We start from the raw sequence: 20,735 nt of genomic DNA on the forward strand, positions 1-20,735 counted from the left end.
GATTTTGTACATCACTGCTTAAAAAATCATTGATAGAGAAGTTGGTAAACAATAAAAACAGTAGCTCATGGGGATGTTTATTTGCCAGGGGAGGGGGAGAACATCTTACTTAAAATTATTTGGATTTATGCATCATTTAATATATGTGTGATGAATATAAATAAACCCATATATGTCCATAAACTATATTTTTTTGGTTAATTAAAAGCAAGTATGAATTTTGCAAGAGTGGACATTGTAAAAGAACTCAGAGTTTCAACAAGATAAGTTGGTTTCGTACTCAGTATATTTGTGTTAAACTTAGATTGCTATTTTGTCTTTTCCAGTTGGAGTCATTCGATGCCCTGTGTGTAGTCAGGAATGTGCAGAGAGACACATCATAGATAATTTTTTTGTGAAGGACACTACTGAGGTTCCCAGCAGTACAGTAGAAAAGTCTAATCAGGTAAGTGATTTAAATCTTGAACCTGTTGACTCCTCTTGATGAGGCCACTTAAAATACTAGAGGACTCTAAAATAAAAGGAGCTAGGCGTTATAGACCACCGTAAAGTCTATGAAAATATGTAATATTGTAAAAGATAGTATGAAGAATAATGACTACTTCAGCTTACGAAATAAAATGGTGCCAATACACAAGTCTGTAGCATTCCCATGTTCTCTATCATCTCTAGGAAAAGTATTCTATTACTTGATATTATTTCATACTTTATATTTTGCTATGTCTTGGCAATTAGATTTATTTCAAGCTGCTTATTAAATCATTTTTGCTTTATGAACTCTAATGATGCATATGAAGAACATGTTGGATAGTAAGGGTTTTTTTTTTTACATTTTTAATGAAAGTCATCTTTTCCACACAGAATCACTCTGAAAGTCTCATTCAGTACCCAAGGTGTTGCATTTAGAGAGTCAATACTATTTTTCACTCTTTTCCTGCCTCTAAAACAAATAGAACATTTCTCTAATTTTTTTTTCTTTCTTCTTTTAAAGAGAGATTTTGCTATAAGGCATGTTCATTCACCAGAGAGACAGAAAGTGAGAAATCACCCCCCCCCAGCCGGGGGGGATTGGGCACGCTGCAACCCTTTCTCTTCCATTCTCCTCCTCCCAAGATTTTGGGTATGCATGCATACACATGCACCTGGTGTGAGTTTTAAATCACCAGGTCTGGGATTTGAACCATGGTCAACTGTGTGGGAGTCCAGCAACATAACCATGCTGGTCCATCTTTCAGATTTGAATAGAGCCACCCCCTATTGATAATTTTAAACTGTCATCCCACCTTTTTAATTTTTTAAAGAATTATTTAACTTTATCTGTTCATCTATCTATCTATATATAGTGAGAGCGAGGTGCGGGGGGAACGGAGGAAAGAGAGAAGGAAAGTTAAAAAGCAAGCCGCCAGGTCTGGAACTCAAACTGCAGTCAGCCATGTGGGAGTCCGGTGCCCTTAACCACCACGCCACCTCTCAGCCCCCAGCCTACCTTTCTTAAATAAGCAGTATATATATGTATGTCAGTCTTCATACTCCTCACTTTACTTTCTAATATTTTATTTTATATTCTAGGGACTCTCCCAAGCAGTGAATATAGAGAATCTACCTTTCTTTTTTGTACCCTATGATGGGGATTTAATTTCATGGAGGTGATAGTTGAAACTAAGAAAGGAAGTAAGATCAGTTCCCAAATCTAATAACGATTTGTGGAATCTAAAAGGAACACGGTTGGTAGGATCCAGATGGACAGTCAGGGAAATAAGATTGACAGATATCAAGGAATCCAAATAATTTCTAGAAAACAGGAGTCAGTGGTATCAAGTGATGGTAGAGGCCGAGGATAATAAAACTAATGAAAGACATATTTTGGCTTATGGAAATATTACTCAGGTATTTGGAATTTGGCTAATGTCAACTACTGAGAAATGGGGAAGAACTTTTTTCCCAATCACAAGGGAGTCTGTGTGGCTGTTTATATGTAGCTCTAATACTCATTTTCAGAAATGATGTCATGGTCTACGAGTTAGCCTAGCTAGAAACACAGGGGTTCTTACTCATTTCCGTGTGCAGTGTGTCCTTTAAACCTGTCAGTTTTCTTAAATCTCCCTCAAACCCATCCTCTTATCTCTATTTCCACCCAGTCTCACCTAAACCACTGAAAACGCGTCCTAGGCCACCTTTCTGCCTGAGCACTGCATCACCGGCCAGCCCCTCGTCCAGGAATTGTTGACTCAGCTTACCCTCTTGCTTTCCTCAACCTTCCAACCTCACTGAAATGAGATTAGTTTCCCCATCATGTGCTCTTGTTCCTTCTTATGCAAATACTTTATGGCACTTTTTAGTTTGTACTTACATATTAGTGTGACCATTCCAGCAGTGTGTGTCAGCATCACATTTAATCTTCACAGCTACTCTGTAACATCCATGTTAGACCTGCCCAAGACCACTAGTAAGTGTGGGACCTTAAACTTGAACCTGAGTTCCATATTTGAAACTATAGGTATCATGGGGCAGGTCCATGCTGCTTTTCCTGATTGCTGTCTCCTCAGCAGCTAGCGTAGTTCCTAAAATATTGGATACATTGAAGTAAGGAGAAAACATGCATATATACATTCAGTTTTTGCTGTAGGGTTTGTGTGCTTGCTGAGAGGACAGCCAAAAGAGACAGTAAGAAAGAAATAGAAAGTGAGAAATCACCTCCCAGGGGAGATGGCTACAGTGCAATTCTTGCTCCTCCATTGTCCTCTCAAGATTTTGGGCATGCATGTACAGGTGCCCAGCATGTTTTTTAGGCTGCTGAGTCTGGAACTCAGACCACTCCACCTACCATGTGGGACCCAACCACCTCAACCACAATGCCATTGGCTGGCCCACATATTTGTATTCTTGCCTTTATGTACTATTTCCATGACAAATCTCAGTTTAAATTTACAAACACTGTTATGATAATGGACAGTCGCATAGTGGTTCTGCAAGGCTAAGAAATTTCCAGAATCACATCTGTAGAACTCCCTGAACACCCCAGGTATATATGTGTCTTGATCTGACTGAGGCTACGGTGGATCACAATATGAAGACCACCCTGTAGGAGGTGCTTTCTGTCCTGTCTTTCTCATTCATGAAAGCAAGAAAGATTTTAAAATAATAATAATAATAATAATAATAGGCCTATCCTGGCACAGTCGGTAGCAAACTGAACTGTGTTGCTAGAAGCCACATAACTTAACTGCAGGATTGAATCCCTGGGTCAGCTTGAAAACCCCTGAGTGTGTGCTATGTGTGTAAGATCCTGATAAGTTGGAGTGCTGGGAAGGGGAATCATAGCAGGACAAGACCCTGTCAGAGGTGCCCCTTTCTGTCATGTGCACATGCCCTAACACAAATGAAATAAATTATAAGACTCATTTATCTTTTATATATTTATATATTATTATTTTTTTAAAGAATTATTTTATTTAGCTTTATTTATTATTATTATCATTATTATTTTCCAGTTTGATCAGAGAGACACAGAGGGAGAGAGAGGAAGTGAGAAAGCAAGCCACCAAGTCCGAGACTTGAACCGTGGTCGGCCATGTGAGAGTCCAGCACCCTTGACCACCATGCCACTTGCCGGCCCCAATATTTATATATTATTTTTATATACAAAGGTAATGGACAGAATCCAGTATGGTTGGTTTATCATTTATGTGTGATAGTGGTATGACCAGCTTTTCATTTTTCTCAAAAACTAATGACATTTTTTATTATTAGGTATGTACAAGCTGTGAGGACAATGCAGAAGCTAATGGGTTCTGTGTGGAGTGTGTTGAATGGCTCTGCAAGACGTGTATCAGAGCTCATCAGAGAGTGAAGTTCACAAAGGACCACACTGTCAGGCAGAAAGAGGAAGTGTCTCCAGGTAATAGCAGCTCTTTTCTTTATATTTTTTCTCATTTACTCCCATTGTCTTTTCTTCCTTCATATGTTGACTTGCTTAGATACACTTGTAAACATTCTTTTTCATGCAAAGAGGTCTATATTACAGCCGAAACATGAGCTTTTAAAATTGTTGGTAACCATGAATTAATATGGAGTCTTCTCTGCTCACATTCACTCCCACCCTCCTGCTCCTATTTGATGTGAATGTAGAGCAAATTTTAAAAGTCTCCTATTTTCTCTCTTGTCTTTTAATTTTAAGGTAACAAAGATTGAGCCTAAAAGTTTTAATATTTGATATAAAAATAACCGAAGTAAGTTAGCTTTTCATGTAATTACAGTTTCTCAGTTCTTATTGTGTTGCTTTTAATATTCTCATGTATATGTATTTATAAAATATGCTTAATATAGAATGTCTTACCATTTTTTGTGTACAATTCAGTGGCATCAATTACATTCACAATATTGTACTACCATAGTTATTTGTTTCCATGGTTTTTGTTTGTTTTTCTTTTTTTTTTTTTTTTGAGAGGTTTTCACTATAGGGCGCGTGCACTCACCAGACAGACAGAGAGAAACAGAGAGACATAAAGCAAGAAATCACCCCCCGGGGGGATGGTCACACCGCAATCCCTTCTCCATTCTCCTCTCGGGATCTTGGGCACGCACGCACACGCGCCCGGCGTGAGTTTTAAGCCACCGGGTCTAGGACGCGAACCGTGGTCGACTATGTGGGAGTCCAGTGACATAGCCATTACGCTAACTGCTGGTTCCCTGTTTGTTTTATGAGAGATTTTTGATATAAGGTGTCTGTTCGAGCTCACCAGAGAGACAGAAAGCAAGAAAATCACCCCTCCCCCTGAGAGGAGGTGGCCATACCGCAATACTTTCTCTTCTATTCTCCTCTCAGGATCTTGGGCATGCACGTACACATACCCAGTGTGAATTCTAAGCTGCCGGATCTGGGACCGGAACTGTGGTAGACTATGAGGGAGTCCAGCAGTGTAACCATTACTCTACCTGCTGGTTTCTCCGTAGCTTTTGTCACTTCAATCACTAGTTATTTGTTATTTTATTTGTTATTATTAATTTGACCAGAAAGAGAGAAAAAAGGAAAGTGAGAAAACAAGGCACCATGTCCGGGACTTGAACTTTGTCAGCCATGTAGGGAAGTCCAGCACCTTAACCACAGCACTACCTGCCAGACCCCAATCCACTGAAAATCTAAATCTTCTAGGATTTTGAGGAGAAATAGGATTAAGAGTCAAGGTACGGGTTCTTCAGTAGATAAAAGGAGTCAATAAGTGGGTGACATGGTATCATTTTTTTTAGCCATAAAGAAGCATTATATGATTATTCCTGAGCAGCAAGCACAAACCAGAATGTCCCATGCAAACTTAAGCTATATGATCATCCTGTTTACATATAAAGCCCAGATGGGGTAAATATCCATGGAGGATGGAGCTGAAAGCTATGAGACTGTTCAAAAATACTAAAAACACTGGAGCTATCTTTGTATTGCTGAAACAAATTCCATTCAGTCTTGATGTGCTGTGCTTTTACTATACTTTCAATATACTGACGTTTGCTGAATCTGGTTATTTTCCTTTTATCACTAAATTTTATGTACTTTTACCTTTTCAAACCTTCTAGGTATCAAGTTACGTTTCAGTTTTTAATCACAGAAACAACTCTTCAATCTATTTAATGACTTTTATAGTTGGTTCATTAATTTTATCTTTAATTCGCACAGGTTATCTTGGTTTTATTTTAAAGTTCTGTTTCTAACTTTGGTGAGATAATGCTTGATACTTATTTTCATTTCTCTTACTTAGAATTGTAAGTATCTGGGACCAGCAAATGGCATAATGGTTACATTGCTGGACTCCCACTTAACTGATTGCAGTTTGAGTCCTGGTCCTGGCAGCTTAAAACTCACAGCAGGTGGGAACCAGCAGTTAGCGAAATGGCTATGTTGCTGGACTTTCATATAGTTGACCGGTTCGAGTCCTGGACCCAGTGGCTTAAACTCACACCAGGCGCGTGTTCGTGCATGTCCAAGATCCCAAGAGGAGAATGGAGAAGGGATTGTGGCATGGCCATCCCCCCAGGGGGTGATTTCTTCCTTTCTGTCTTTTGTCTCTCTCTGTCTTTCTGGGGAGTGAGCATAAACACCCTATAGGAAATACCTCTCTAAATTAAAAAAAAAAAAAAAGAAAACTCAAGCCAGGCATGTGTGCATGGGTGTCTAAGATCCTGAGATGATAATAGAGAAGGGATTGCAATATTGCCATCCCTCTTGGGAGTGATTTCTTACTTTCTGTCTCTCTGGCGAGCACACCTGCCATATAGCAAAAATTTCGCATAAAAGAACTTATAAGTATTTAAATTTAAATCATTATTTAGTATATTGATTTCTGCTTTTTTTTCTCATTTTTAAATTTTATTTAGTTAATTGATCTGTTTTAACTTGACCAGAGAGGGACCGAGTAAGAAAGCTTGCCGCCAGGTCCAGGAATTAAACTGTGGTCGGCCATATGGGAGTCCAGCGCCCTTAACGACCACGCCACCTCCTGGCTCCTTTGCTTTTGTTGATACTCATTTATGGTTACCAGGTAGTAAGGAATTTTTTAATTTTTATTTATGTTTGCTTGCTTACTACTCTGGTAGACCTGTGTAAATGGTGATATGGAAAGAAGACCATAATGTATAATAACTACAAAAAGCAAATTGCTGAACACTGCATTATGAATTATTTCAAAGAGCAAGGGAGACTGGCAGGTGGTGTGGTGTGTGATGGTTAAAGGTGCTGGACTCCCACATGGCCAACCACGGTTCAAGTCCTGGACCTAGTAGCTTGCCTTCTCACTTTTCCTCTCTGTCTGATCAAACTGGAAAATAATAATCATTATAAATAAAGTTAAATAAAATAATTCTTTTTTTTTTTTTTTAAAAAAAGGAGAGGACCAGCAGTTGGCATAATGGCTATGTCGCTGGACTCCCATGTAGTCAATCACGACTTGAGTCCCAGACCCAGTGGCTTAAACTCATGCCAGGCACCTGTGCATGTGTGCCCAAGATCCTGAGAGGAGAATGGATGAGAAGGGATTGCAGTGTGGCCATTCCTCCGGGAAGGTGATATCTCACTTTCTGTCTTTCTTGTCTTTCTGGGCAAATGGTGTAAAAAAAAAACCCCAAAAAAAAAAAAAAAAAAAAAAGGAAAGAAAGGAAGTCCAGCCTGTATTGTGGTGGTGCTAGATTCCCACATGGCTGACCATGGTTCAAGTTCTAGACTTGGTGGCTTGGTTTATCACTTTCCTTCTCTCTCTCTCTCTGTTCAAGTTAACAATTAATTAAATAAATAAATAAAATAAGAATGAAAAAAGAACAATATTCCTTTTTAAAAATAAAAGAACAAGGAAATTTTCCCAGTGTTTTGATTTTCATTCTACTTCCCACTTTATAGTCTTATATTATGATGAGGAAGTGGAGTCTGTTATTCTCTATTGACTCATTTTATAAGGATTGAGAATCATGAACAGAAATTTTAGAGGAGTCAAAATAAATAAATAAAAAATGAAACCATACAAGTATAGTAAACAATGGAAAAAATTTAAAACCTTTTTATAACTTCAGAGGAGAAAGCTTTTCTTGAAGCAATTCTCAAAATGTAAACCATAAAAAACAGCTATTGTGACAAAATACCATAAATCAAGTCAAACTGAAAACTATTTCTCAAGTCTATGGCAGATAATTTATCAAATTTGTGCACAAATCAATAAGAAGGAGAACTGGACAGGTAAATGGTAGAGGTTATTAGCAGACAATTGCTTTTTTAAAAAAATAATTATTTTCTTTAGCTTTACTTATTTATTTAAATTTGACCAGAAAGGGACAGAGTGAGTAGGTGAGATAGAGAGAGAGGAAAAGCAAGCAAGCCGTGAGGTTCGAAACTCTAACCTTCATCGGCCAGGTGGGAGTCCAGTGCCCACAGCACCTGCTTGTCGCTCAGACAATTTTTAAAATAGAACAGTAGGTGGGGCCAGCAGATGGCATGGTGGTCAAAGGGGCTGTTTTCCCACATTGCCGATTTCGGTTCAAGCCTCGGACCTGGTGACTTGCTTTCTCACTTTCCCTTTCTCTTTCTCTCATCTCTGTCTGGTCAAATTTTTAAAAATAATAATAAATGGAATTAAGTAAATAATTAAAAAGTAAACACAAGCGGCTGATGAATTTAAGAAGATGTTCAGTCACATTTATTAAAGAAATGCATTCTACAATGCTGAAGTCTCTTTCTTTTTAAAAATTTTTTTTTTTGGGGGGTAGAGATTTTTGCTATAGGGCGCGTGCGCTCTCCAGACAGACAGAGACATAGAGACAGAAAGCGAGAAATCACCCCCAAGGGGGAATGGTCAGCCGCAATCCCTTCTCCTCCATTCTCCTCTCGGGATCTTTGGCACGCATGCACACACTCCCGGTGTGAGTTTTAAGCCACCAGGTCCGGGACGCGAACCGCGGTCGACTACGTGGGAGTCCGGCGACATAGCCATTACACTAACTGCTGGTTCCCTCACTTTAAAAAAATTTTTATGTGCCTATCAAGTTGGCAAAAATAAAAACTAGTGAGAATACCCCTGTTAATAAGGTAATAGCTATTTTGTACTGGTAGGAGTACAAATTGGTATAATTTATTTGGTAGACCACTTAGTTATTTATTTCAGTATAAATAACCCTTTGACCTAACAATTCTGTCACTAGGAATTTATCTTACGGAATTCAGTTGATTGATTTATATTTCTTATTTTAGCATTACTTTACACTGTTAAAATAAGAAATTTCCAGGACCAGCAAGTGGCATGGTGGGTAAGGTGCTGGACTCCTATGTGGTTGACTCTGATTTGAGTCTCAGAACTGGCAGTTTTAAAATCATGCTGGACACACATGACTGGCAGGATTTTCAAGCCGCCTGGTCCAGGACTCAAACTGCAGTCAGTCATGTGGGAGTCCAGCACTTTAACCACCACACCACCTGCTGGCCCTGTTGTTTATTAATTGTTTTAATTAATTGTTTGTTTCTGTTTTTGTTTTGTTTTTTTGCTGTAGGGTGTGTGTGCTCACCTGAAAGACAGAGAGAGACAGACAAATAGAAGGCAAGAAATCACCTTCCAGGGGGCATGGCCACGCCACAATCCCTTCTTCTTTCTCCTCTTGGGATCTTAGGCGCACATACATCCCCAGTGTGATTTTAAGCCACCGGGTCCAGTACTCGAACCGCGATCGACTACCTGGGAGTCCAGCGATGTAGCCATTAGGCCACCTGTTGGTCCATGTTTGTTGATTTTTAATTGCCAGAAAGTGTGTATACTTGCCAAAGAAGAAAGAAAGCATACTCCTCCCATACCCCAGTGCCGTGGGTCACGGTCACAGGGCATATCTTTCCTCCACTTCTCCATCTCATCAGCATCTTTGGCATAGTGGAACATGGGTTTTTCAAGCCCTTATGACCAGGATGTGAAGTGCAGTTGGCCACGTGGTATCTGGCACCAATGCATTCCACTTAACAACTGCATTATGGGGCCACCTTGACTTTGTAATTTGACAGAACAGCTTTTTAAGCACAAACTTAGCCCTTTCATTTATTCCTGAATTAATTTGGATTTCTACTTTGCAAAGCAAAAAGCTCATTTTCATTTTCTTTTGAAATGCCAAATATATTTAATATTATAATCTGTAGCACCTAGTATTATTTATGATGTAGATGAAATTGCTTTTTTAATCAATGGATTTGAATTCAGATGAACAATCTAATAATCATTTACTAAATTACATTAATTTTGTTTTTTTGTTTTTTTTGCCTCCCATTGTTTCTGCAGAGGCGGTTGGTGTGACCAGTCAGCGACCTGTGTTTTGCCCTTTTCATAAAAAGGAACAATTGAAGCTTTACTGTGAGACATGTGACAAACTGACATGTCGGGACTGCCAGTTATTAGAACATAAAGAGCATAGGTACCGGCATCTTCCATCCTAGAATTATAACACCTCTTTCCGAGGCCTAGAGGACTGCTACCACTGCGGCCAAGTAGCGGTCTGCAAACATGCTTGGTTTGGCCAGCAGTGTGCTGACCTGTACCAGAGTTTCTCATGAGACACTATTGACAATTTGGACTAGATAATTCTTTGTCGCGGGGTAACTGTCCTGTGCATTATATGGTGGTGAGGAGCTCCTTCGACTTTAAACTGTTAGATTCCAGTAGCATACTACTCCCCAGTTGTAACAAATAAGGAATGACTCCTGTCGTTGCCAACAAAACCAGGTTACCAAGATCCTTTGAGTTAAGAAACACTGGCCCACATGCTGTTTTGAAATGTATGGAATTAGTTGCCAGTTGTAAAATGAGGAGGTATTACTTTTTTTTAATCCAGATTTTTTTGAGAAATTTAAAACTATTTAGTCTTTTAATAGTTCTGTGTCACCATTTGATTGGAACTGACTTTAGTGTTCTTCGGAATGAGGCATGCCTCTTCTGGTTCATTATAGCTCCTCCCAAAACTTACTCTTTAATCTGACCTCCATTGACATGTGGGTTGGTAACCAGTGATTCAGACTGTGAGATTTGGATTTGACCTAATGTATTGCTTTTAATGGTCTAGACTCTCAGTATAAGCAGACTAAGTAATTCAGAGCATCCAAACTAGTGAAGACAACTAGAAGACCTGGAAAACGTACAGAAATCAGCTATGTGAAATTTTACAGCTCATGAAATAGTAAGGAATTACTGGCCTAGGATTGGGTTGGTGTGGGAAAGATAATCTCAGAGACATTTGCCTAGAGATGGAGGAGTACTTTTAATAGACTCACAGAGCAGAGAGGTCAGTGATTACAGTTCACACATCAGAATGGGTTAAGATGTGCTATAGCCTTGAGTTGGGACCCTCAAAATCTACACTGTAGTGGTAGAGATGAACTAGCTAGTAAGTAGGTCATCACAGGGAGTAAAGCTCAGAACCTAAAGTGGGATTAAAGTAAAATACTGCCATTTCCCCAAAGGTAAATCAAATGTAAACCTTCCAAGAAAGATAATACTGTAGGCCCTAGATTTATTCAATAATGGGTTTTATGTAAGAATATTCAGCACATAATTAGAAATAACCAGGTATGCTAGGTGGTTCAACACTACGAATAGAACCTAGTACAGCATAAAATATAAAAAGGCCCACAGGACTACATCTTAATAAATTTTAGGTGATAAAGGACAAAATGGAGAATTTGGTTCGAAACCCAAAACCGTATGAAAAAGAAGAAATTGTTGGGCTGGCAGGTGGCATGGTGGTTGCAGTACTAGACTCCCACAAGGCTGACCACAGTTCAAATCCCGGACCTGGCAGCTTGCTTTCTCACTTTATTTCTCTCTCTCCCCCTCTCCCCCTCTCTCTCTCATTAAATTCAAAATAATGAAAACAAATAAAATGAAATCTTTTTTTAAAAAGAAATGGGAAGTTTAGGTCTAAAATGCACAGTTAAACCTACAGTTTTAACAATAGATCAGGTATAGCCGAAAATGAGAACTAATGAACTAGGAGAAAATATCTAGGTCAAAGCATGGGAAACAAATGGATAGGTTGTAGAGAAGATGGGCCAGTACCCATCCATGTTAGAGAAGATCTAACATGGATATAATTGCTAACCAAGAAGGAAAGAAAGGAGAGTGGAAGAATGAAGTATATGAGGATAGAACATAACGGCAGAGAACTTTCAAGTAGTGATGAAAGACATCTAACCTATGTTCAAAAAGTTTCACAAGGGAACCAGCAGTTAGCTTAATGGCTATAGCGCTGGACTCCCACGTAATCGACCGCGGTTCGCGTCCCGGACCCGGTGGCTTAAAACTCAAGCCGGGCACGTGTGTGTGCGTGCCCAAGATCCCGAGAGGAGAATGGAGGAGAAGGGATTGCGGCGTGACCATTCCCTCTGGGGGGGTGATTTCTCGCTTTCTGTCTCTATGTCTCTCTGTCTGTCTGACGAGCGCACGCGCCCTATAGCAAAAAAAAACCTCTCCAAAAAAAAAAAATGTTTCACAAATTCCCAGGAGGATAATTAAGAAAGCAATTATTTAACAAATATTGATAGAAGCACTGGTTTTTAAGATTATGATTTTTTTTATGAAACAGGGACATAGAGCTACAGGTATTTTCAACAGGGTCTTGTGATTTTGACAACCTCCCACTCCAGCTTCTCAGTTAGCCAGAATATAGACATGCACCACATGCTCAGTGTGTTTATATTTCTTTGAGAGTCGGACGTGGGTTGAGTATTGCATAGCAGTGTAATGCCTGCACCTCTTTAAAAATAAAAGCAGGGGCCAACAGGTGGCAAAGTAGTTAAGGCACTGGATTCGCACATGTCTCATCACAGTGACAGTACCAGACCTGGTGGCTGAAAACTCATGCTGGGTGTGTGTGTCTGTCTGTCCGTCCGTCCATCCATCCATCCACCCGCCTGCCCAAAATCCCAAGAGGAGAATCGAGGAGAAGGGATTGCAGAGTGGCCATCACCCCAGGGGTGATTTCTCACTTTCCTTCTCACTGTCTCTCTTTCTCTCCTGTGAGTGCTTGGGCCCCGTGGGAAAAACAATAAATAAGTAAGTAAATGCAAAACATTTTCAAAAAAAAACTGTGAGGATATAGTCTTGGTAAGCCCTCTCTAACGTACCTCGGATAGAAGAAAAAAAGGTAGGACTAATTAAAATAATAGTTACGGTAAATCTAAATGAGGAAACAACAAAAACGTCTTGATGGTGTGTGATGTGTTTATTCATGTGTCACGCAGCAGCATGTGTGTTAGAACTATATTCAGTTCATATGTTAAGATTCCCGCAAGAGAGGAGGTCTAGGAAAAGGGTAAAAAGTACAAAATAATATTAGATAATAAGTTCTACATTTTGTAATGGCTAGAGCAGTCACTACAAGAATAGTAAAAGTATGTATAATTACCAAGATGACAGCAAAGGACAAGAGGAATAGAATAATTAATAAATCCAAACACAGGTCAGAGAAGTGAGAAAAAGCAACAAAGAATGAATTGGCTGTGATATGACCTTTGTAACTTGATACTCTAAAAATGAATTTGTAATTATATTAAATGTACATGGGTAAAATATTCAAAATTACAAGGCAGGTTTCAGGCTATAGAATAAACTAGAAAAATTCATTATTTAGTTTTTTATGAGAAACATCTGAAAATTAAGTATATAAAAAGGTTAATTGGAAAAGATCAGTCATACACATAACTATATAATAGAGAGCTAGTATAGGATACAAATACATTATTCAAGATAAGGAGAGAGACATTTTAAAAATAAAAAGCTAAAAACAAAAAACAGTTCTAAATTTATATGCATCACAAAATGATGTTTAAAAAAAATAAAACTTCTGGAACAGCAGTTGGTATAACAGTTATGTCAGTGGACTCCCATGTAGTTGACCGCGATTTGATTCCTGGACCTCACGACTTAAAACTCTTACTGCGGGACCAGCAGGTGGCATGGTGGTTAAGAGCACTGGGCTTCCACATGGCCGACCATGGTTTGAGTCCTGGATCTGACAGCTTGCTTTCTCACTATCTCTGTCTTGCTCTGATCAAATTAAAAATAAATAAATAAGTAAAAAATAGAGTTAATAAAAAATTTCTTAAACAAAAAAAAAAAAGAAGAAAAACACACCAGGTGCAAAGTGTGTGCATGCCCAGAATTCCAAGAGGAGGAATGGAAGAAAGTGATTGCGGCACGGCCATCCCCTCTGGGGGCCAATTTTCACTTTCTTTATCTCTGGCACGTACACATGCCCTATGGCAAAAAATATTTCTTAAAAAAAAGTAACCAATCTAACCAACATCAAACAGAGAAATCTGGAGTGAGAAATTTTAACATAATTTACTCAAAAAATTAACAACACATATTAGATATAAAGATATAGTAATAAGATCAAAATAACATAATTAGCAGATAACCTTATGGACATATGGAACACTGCATCCAATATCTTATATTCTTTTCATATATACAGAGAAAAAGTTTAAATAACTTTAATTTTAATTACTCATTTATTTATTTTAAAATTTTGATCAGAGAGATAGAGACAGAAAGAGAGCTAAAGCAAGTCACCAGGTTTGGGACTTGAACTATGGTCAGCCATGTGGGAGTGTCCAGCACCTTAACCACCACACCACCTGCTGGCCCTGAGAAAAACATATAATGTATCATATGCTAGGCAATGTCTTAAATTTCAAAGGATCCTTCAAAATAACTTGTATAATAACAACAGTGTAGCTAATTTAAAAGATAGTAATGATTGGGGCCAGCAGGTGGCATGGTGGTTGAGGTGATAGACTCCCACATGGAGTTAAATAAACAATTCTTTAAAGAAAAGGAAATAATAGTAATGGTGAAAAGAAGTCTGATATTTGAAAATGAAGAAGAATACTTACATGAAAACTACGTGCACTGATACTTGGTCCTGGCCTGTATTCTAGACTAGAGAGAAACAAAAACAAATGTAAAACATAACCGAAACAATGACAGAATTGGGATCTGGCCTGTGGATTTGATGAAGGCATTGTCTCGATGTCAGTTTACTTGAACTTAACTGTTCCAAGAGTTAACATAAGAGAACTTCCTGGTTTTTTGGAAATACACACTGAGTCATTACTGAGCTAAAGGACTGTGATAAGGCAAAACTTGAGAAACGACTTACCTGTGTAAAGGTGTATGTGAGATCTCTGTACTCTTGCAAAGTTAACTTTGAAATTATTTCAAAATAAACAGTTATAAATTAATTTAAATTATCAAAGAAGAAATCCCCAATGGATAGTAGAAAATATGTGGTCTGGATGATGAAGAGGTTTTTGCTATAGAGTGCGTGCGCTCACCAGAGAGATGAAATCACCCCCCCCCCCCCAAGGGATGGCCACACTGCAGTCCCTTTCTCCCTCAGGATCTTGGGCATGCAAGCAATGTGAGTTTAAGCCACCAGGCCCAGGACTCTAACTGCGGTTAACTGCATGGGAGTCTAGCAACATAGCCGTTAAGCCAACTGTTGGTCCCTAATAATTTTTTTGTCTTGTTTACAGATTATTTATTGAAATGCCTTTTTTTTTTTTTTCACCTTGCTAGAGGGCACGTGTGCACACTAGAGAGAAACAGTGAGAGAAAGAGAGAAAAGGAAAGTGAGAAAACAAGCCGCCAGGTCCAGGAATAGAACCATTCATTGTTTGCCATGTGGGAATCCAGTGCCTTAACCACCCTTCAACCTGCTGGCCCCGATAGTGAAAATATTATATATCACTCAAACCTTCAAATTTATAGCTAAAGCCACATTTATATCATGAGATGCAGATTTTAGGATAAAAAGTCACTGCATTCAGCATTTATCCAGATTGGGAAAGCAGCGAATTAAACCTCAAATAAATAGCTTTTAAAAGGAACATAATGAAGACGTGTGCAGAAATAGCCAAAGCCAAAAGTTGAGTTTTCTGAAAGACCAGAAATGACCAAATCCTTTTATGAGTGGTTAAGAAGAGAGAACTGGCCAAAATGACCACTGCCAAGAGTGGGCTGTCTGTCAGTAATTTGAACGTTTTTATATGAAATGTGCAAATTCTTACAAAATAGAACTTTTACCAAAACTAATGTAAGATAAAATAGAAAACTAGAATAATCCTTTAATGTATGTAATGTATTTGGTTGTCAAAAAAGTGGTGGCATTTTTTTTTATGTTTCTCTATGCAAAAATGCATCATGACTTTTCAGACGACCCAAGAGATCAATAATATAAAACTTTCTCATAAAAAAACCAAACCTGATGCCTTCACTACTGAATCTACAACTAAGTTAAGGTACAAATAACACCTTCCTTATATAGATATGTGAGGAGAATCATCAAAAAATGAATTCTTTTATGAATTCAGCATAACCCTTCTACCAAATACTGACAAGGAATAAAAATGGAAAATTACAGACCAGTTTTATCTATGAAATAAACAAAGATTCTATGAAATAAGAGACTAAAGCAAGTAATACTATATTTTTCTATAATATACTTGCAACCAAGTTAGCTTTATTTTAGAAATAATAAACTAAATTTAATATTTTGAATGTATTAATGTTAAGAAATACATGTCATCTTGAAAAAGTGAAGGAAAAATTACATGACCATTTTAACAAAGAAGAAACTCGGTAAAACTTAAATGTACAATTATTACATAAAGTCTTAGCAAATTAGAAATAAAAGGAAATTTCCTCAACCTAATATTATCTATGAAAAAATGAGCATACATTGTATTTAATAATGGAGTAGTAAAAAAATTTTTGCTTGGAGGGACCAGTAGCAGTTAGTGTAACAGCTATGTTGCTGAACTCGCATGTAGTCGACCGCGGTTTGAGTCCCGGACTTAGTGGCTTAAACTCAACACTGAGCATGTGTGCATGCATACCCAAGATCCCAAGAGGAGAATGGAGGAGAAAGGATTGCGGCGTGGCCCTCCCCGCCTTGGGGTGATTTCTTGCTTTCTGTCTCTGTCTTTCTGGCGAGCGCCCGCACCCTATAGCAAAAACCACTTCCCGCCCCCCAAAAAAATTTTTTTTTACATGGAGATTAAGAACAAGATAAGAGTGACCTTTTGGCCTTTTTATTTAACATATCACTCTCAAGTTTTAGACAGTATAATAAAGAAATTTTGCTGAATTAAAAAATAAAAGCTTCAATTACCTAAGATTTTAACATGTTATGCACAATATGATTTACAAAGAAAAATAGCTAACTGGGTGTCCTTTTTCTAATTCTGGCAATCCTATACAACCTATACTTATGATGTAATGATACTTTGGTATTTTAAATTGCTGTGTATAAAATGTATTAATTTAGAAACACTTTCTAATATATTTGAAACAATTTACAGAAAACTATGAGGGTATTTTTATTTATTTTCTAAAAAATTATTTAACTTGATTCATTTAAATTTAACTAGAGAGGGACAGAGTTAGAGAGGGGGAAAGGGAGAAAGCAACCACGAGGCCTGAACTCAGACTGCAGTCAGTCATGGGAGAGGCCAGTGCCCTTAACCACCACACCACCTGCCGGTCCCAAGGGGTCTTTTTACAAGTTTTGGGAAAACGCATAGAATAAAAATAATTATGCATGGATTTTAAAATTTCTTTTGTACTTGAATTCCGTTTTTATCACACTTTTTGAATTACTCATGTATCTTCTACACCATCGCTGTCTTTTCTAGAACTTTTCTTGATTAATCTCACTTAGTTTTCCATAGTACATAAATAAGTTAAATACATTTTTCAAAGAAGTGTATTGTACAATGATGCTGCTTAAAGCTTTATGAAAGCACATCTCATTTATTCCAAAGGTATATGTTTGTAACTTTATAACAAGTGTTTGAAAGTGATCTTTACAGTATTGGTTTATAGACAACTTTTTTAATTTTTTCTTTTTTGGAGAGGTTTTCGCTACAGGGAGCGTGCACTCGCCAGAAAGACAGAGAGACAGAGAGACAGAAAGCGAGAAATCACCCCCTGGGGGGATGGCTACGCCGCAATCCCTTCTCCATTCTCCTCTCGGGATCTTGGGCACACACACACACATGCGCCCTGCGTGAGTTTAAGCCGCCGGGTCCAGGACTTGAACCGCGGTTGACTACATGGGAGTACGGCGACATAGCTGTTACACTAACTGCTGGTCCCAAGCCAACTTTCATAATTATAAATTGCAAAATAGTTTATAGATCCTGCTTATAATATCTTTGACTATTTTTTGCCAGATCGCCAAGTGAGTGCTGTAAGCCGCTAAGAGTAGAATGATGGCATGTGTTTTCCCAACCGTTGAAAGTAATTTAAGAAGTGTTCATTAATAATGTGTGTTACGACTGCCTCTTTCTCGAGAGATAATTTGAGAGGAGGGATACAGTTGTATTAATCTTATTATCTTTTTTACTTGAAGTTTCTTTTGGACTTTTTCCTCATTTTTAACTTGTGTAGAATAATTGACTGTTTTATTTATTTCTTCAGATACCAATTTATAGAAGAAGCATTTCAGAACCAGAAAGTGATCATAGATACACTAATCACCAAGCTGATGGAAAAAACAAAGTACATAAAATTCACAGGAAATCAAATCCAAAACAGGTAAATGTACATTTGGGACATTGTAATAAAACATCGTTATATAACGTATTAATCATATTCACTTTTAGAACATTTTTCTTAATTCATGGTATAGGATTAAGCTGTCAGATGGCTCTAACATCTGGTTAATAAGACTTTCTCTGAACTTTGGGTTATTAAGCCATACAATTAAAAACTAATATAACATACTACTTAATATTTATTTATCTTATAGGTGTTGATAATTTATAAATATCTTTTGTTTTTCAGTTAAAGAAAACACTAAGATTTAAATATGAACCAACCATTTTTGTTGGTATTGTAAACCATTTTAATTCTTTTTTTAATACTATTTTTTTATTTAACTTTATTTACTTATTTTAATTTGTCCAGCGGGACAGAGTGAGAGAGAAAGAGAGAGGGAAAGTGAGAAAGCAAGCCACCAGGTCCTGGACTTGAACCATGATCATGTGGGAGTCCAGCGCCCTTAACCACCACCCCACCTGCTGACCTCAAGCATTTTAATTCTTTTTTTTTTTTTTTTTTTTTGTGGGGGTTTTTTGTAGCGGGGCGTCGCCCGGGAGAGGTTTCTGCTATAGGTCGCATGCCCTCGCCAGACAGAGAGAGACAGAGATAGAAAGCGAGAAATCACCCCCCAGGGGGGATGGCCACACCGCAATCCCTTCTCCTCCATTGTCCTCTCGGGATCTTGGGCATGCACGCACACGCACCCGGCGTGAGTTTAAGCCACCGGGTCTGGGATGCGGACCGTGGTGGACTATGTGGGACTCCAGCGACATAGCCATTACTCTAACTGCTGGTCCCCCCAAAATTTTAATTCTTGATTATATACTTTCTTGGTATTTTAATTTGCTAATATATGAGATATGCATCCCCTGTTTATCTTTTAACTATAAAGAGGTAGTAATTTGAGAATATCAGGAGACAGATTGTTAAACTGTTGTGTACACCTTGAATTCTTGGTTTGATAAAGTGCTTAAACAGTGTGACCTCCAGAGAAGGAAACCATTCAGAGGTCCCCACCTCAGAGTTCAGTGATTCGGGGGCAAACCACTAACTTCCATTAAAAGGAGGCCTGTCTAGTGCTCCCCCACCCCCTTTGAAATCCCACTTAGGGGCCCATAATGATTCTCAATTACAACCTTTACTCACCAGTGAAATCCATTTATTTTGTTGTTTTGTATTAAAAAAAAAAAAAAGTGTCACTACCTAAATAGGTCAAGAAATGGTTATTGGAAAACCTGTAGTAAAGAACGTTCACAATGGATTTGAATGTTGTTCTAAAGATGGAACCAGGCCTTTGGACTCATGTTACCTAGAACCAGTCAGCATAATGTGTTACTCTTTTGGAGAAGTTTTTGCTATAGGGCACGTGCGCTCGCCAGACAGACACAGACACAGAGAGACAGAAACTGAGAAATCACCCCCCAGGGGGGATGGTCACACCGCAATCCCTTCTCCATTCTCCTCTCGGGATCTTGGGCGCGCGCGCACACGTATGTAGTGTGAGTTTAAGCCACTGGGTCCGGGACTCGAACCTTGGTCGACTCCGTGGGAGTCCAGCGACAGCCATTACACTAACTGCTGGTCCCGATAATGTGTTAATCTTATTTTAAAACGTAGCTAGTGGTGGATCATTTGGGTATTTTTCCCAGGAAATTCCCTGTATGACCTGATTTCATTAGAAGTCTTGCTGTGTTGCTGATCCTCCTGCCTCGGCCTCCCAGCTGGCATTGCCACCGTGCCCAGCTCTGTTTACAGCAGGATCTCCACATTGTTGCCCAGGTCATCCTCGAGCTCCCCATCTTTTTCTTGAGTCTCATGGCTCACTGGGTTTATAGGCAATGGTGTAGTGTTACCAGTGTTTAGGTTGCACTTGGGCCTAAAAGAGATTCTTAAAAATAATTTAGCTTTTTCTTGATGCCCTACTATTATTCTTGTATATATTATCATGTATTATACATCTTTTAATTTTATTCCTATTAGTTCTCATTTTATCTTTCTCTCTCGCATAACTATACTCAACCAAATAATACTTTCTTTACCATGTTCTAATCACAATGTGTATTTTGCCGAGTAGAAAAATTGGTGGGTTTAAATTGTGTTATACTAAATAGTTGAAAATTTGTTAAGAGTACTTAGTGAATGAACAGAGAAAATGATAGGCATTTCTACCATCTAGTGGCAAAGGGTAGAAATTGTAAAATAATTGTGGGTAAAAGATCCCACTGTTTTTAATAAAATTTACTTGATTGAATATTTTCTCTCTCACTGTGTGTATAATATAAGTTACAGATCAAGGCCCACTTTTTCTTACATAAAGAGGTTCATCTTTTTCCAACACCATTTATTGAAAAGACTATTCTTTCTCTATTGAGTTGCCTAGGTGCCTTTGTAGAAAATCAATTGACCATATATGTGGTTGTGTTCTTTTGTGTTTTTCTTTTTGCTAGTATCCTACTTTTAATGACCATAAAATCTTTTTTAAAAGGATTATTTATTTAATTTTATTATTATTGTTTTTGTAATTTGCTATAGGGCTTATGCTCTCACCAGAGAGCGACCAAGAGAGAACGTGAGAAAGCAAGCTGCCAGATTCAGGATTTGAACTGCATTCAGCCATGTGGGAGT

General features: G+C 38.2%; 1 protein-coding gene across 1 annotated transcript in view; it reads left to right on the forward strand.

Moving 5' to 3' along the window:
* Positions 1–326: 326 nt before the first annotated feature.
* TRIM24 (tripartite motif containing 24) overlaps positions 327–20,735 on the forward strand; it is a gene marked incomplete at its 5' end in the record, with an annotated part of 63,271 nt that continues 42,862 nt past the window's right edge. Inside the window, 4 exon segments of the mRNA XM_014586483.1 lie at positions 327–445; positions 3,751–3,898; positions 9,789–9,921; positions 17,988–18,104. Of these exon segments, the coding sequence (XP_014441969.1) occupies positions 327–445; positions 3,751–3,898; positions 9,789–9,921; positions 17,988–18,104 (517 nt within the window).

This window comes from Tupaia chinensis, unplaced genomic scaffold (genome assembly GCF_000334495.1).
Source record: "Tupaia chinensis unplaced genomic scaffold, TupChi_1.0 Scaffold000140_1, whole genome shotgun sequence".
Lineage (NCBI taxonomy): Eukaryota > Metazoa > Chordata > Mammalia > Scandentia > Tupaiidae > Tupaia > Tupaia belangeri.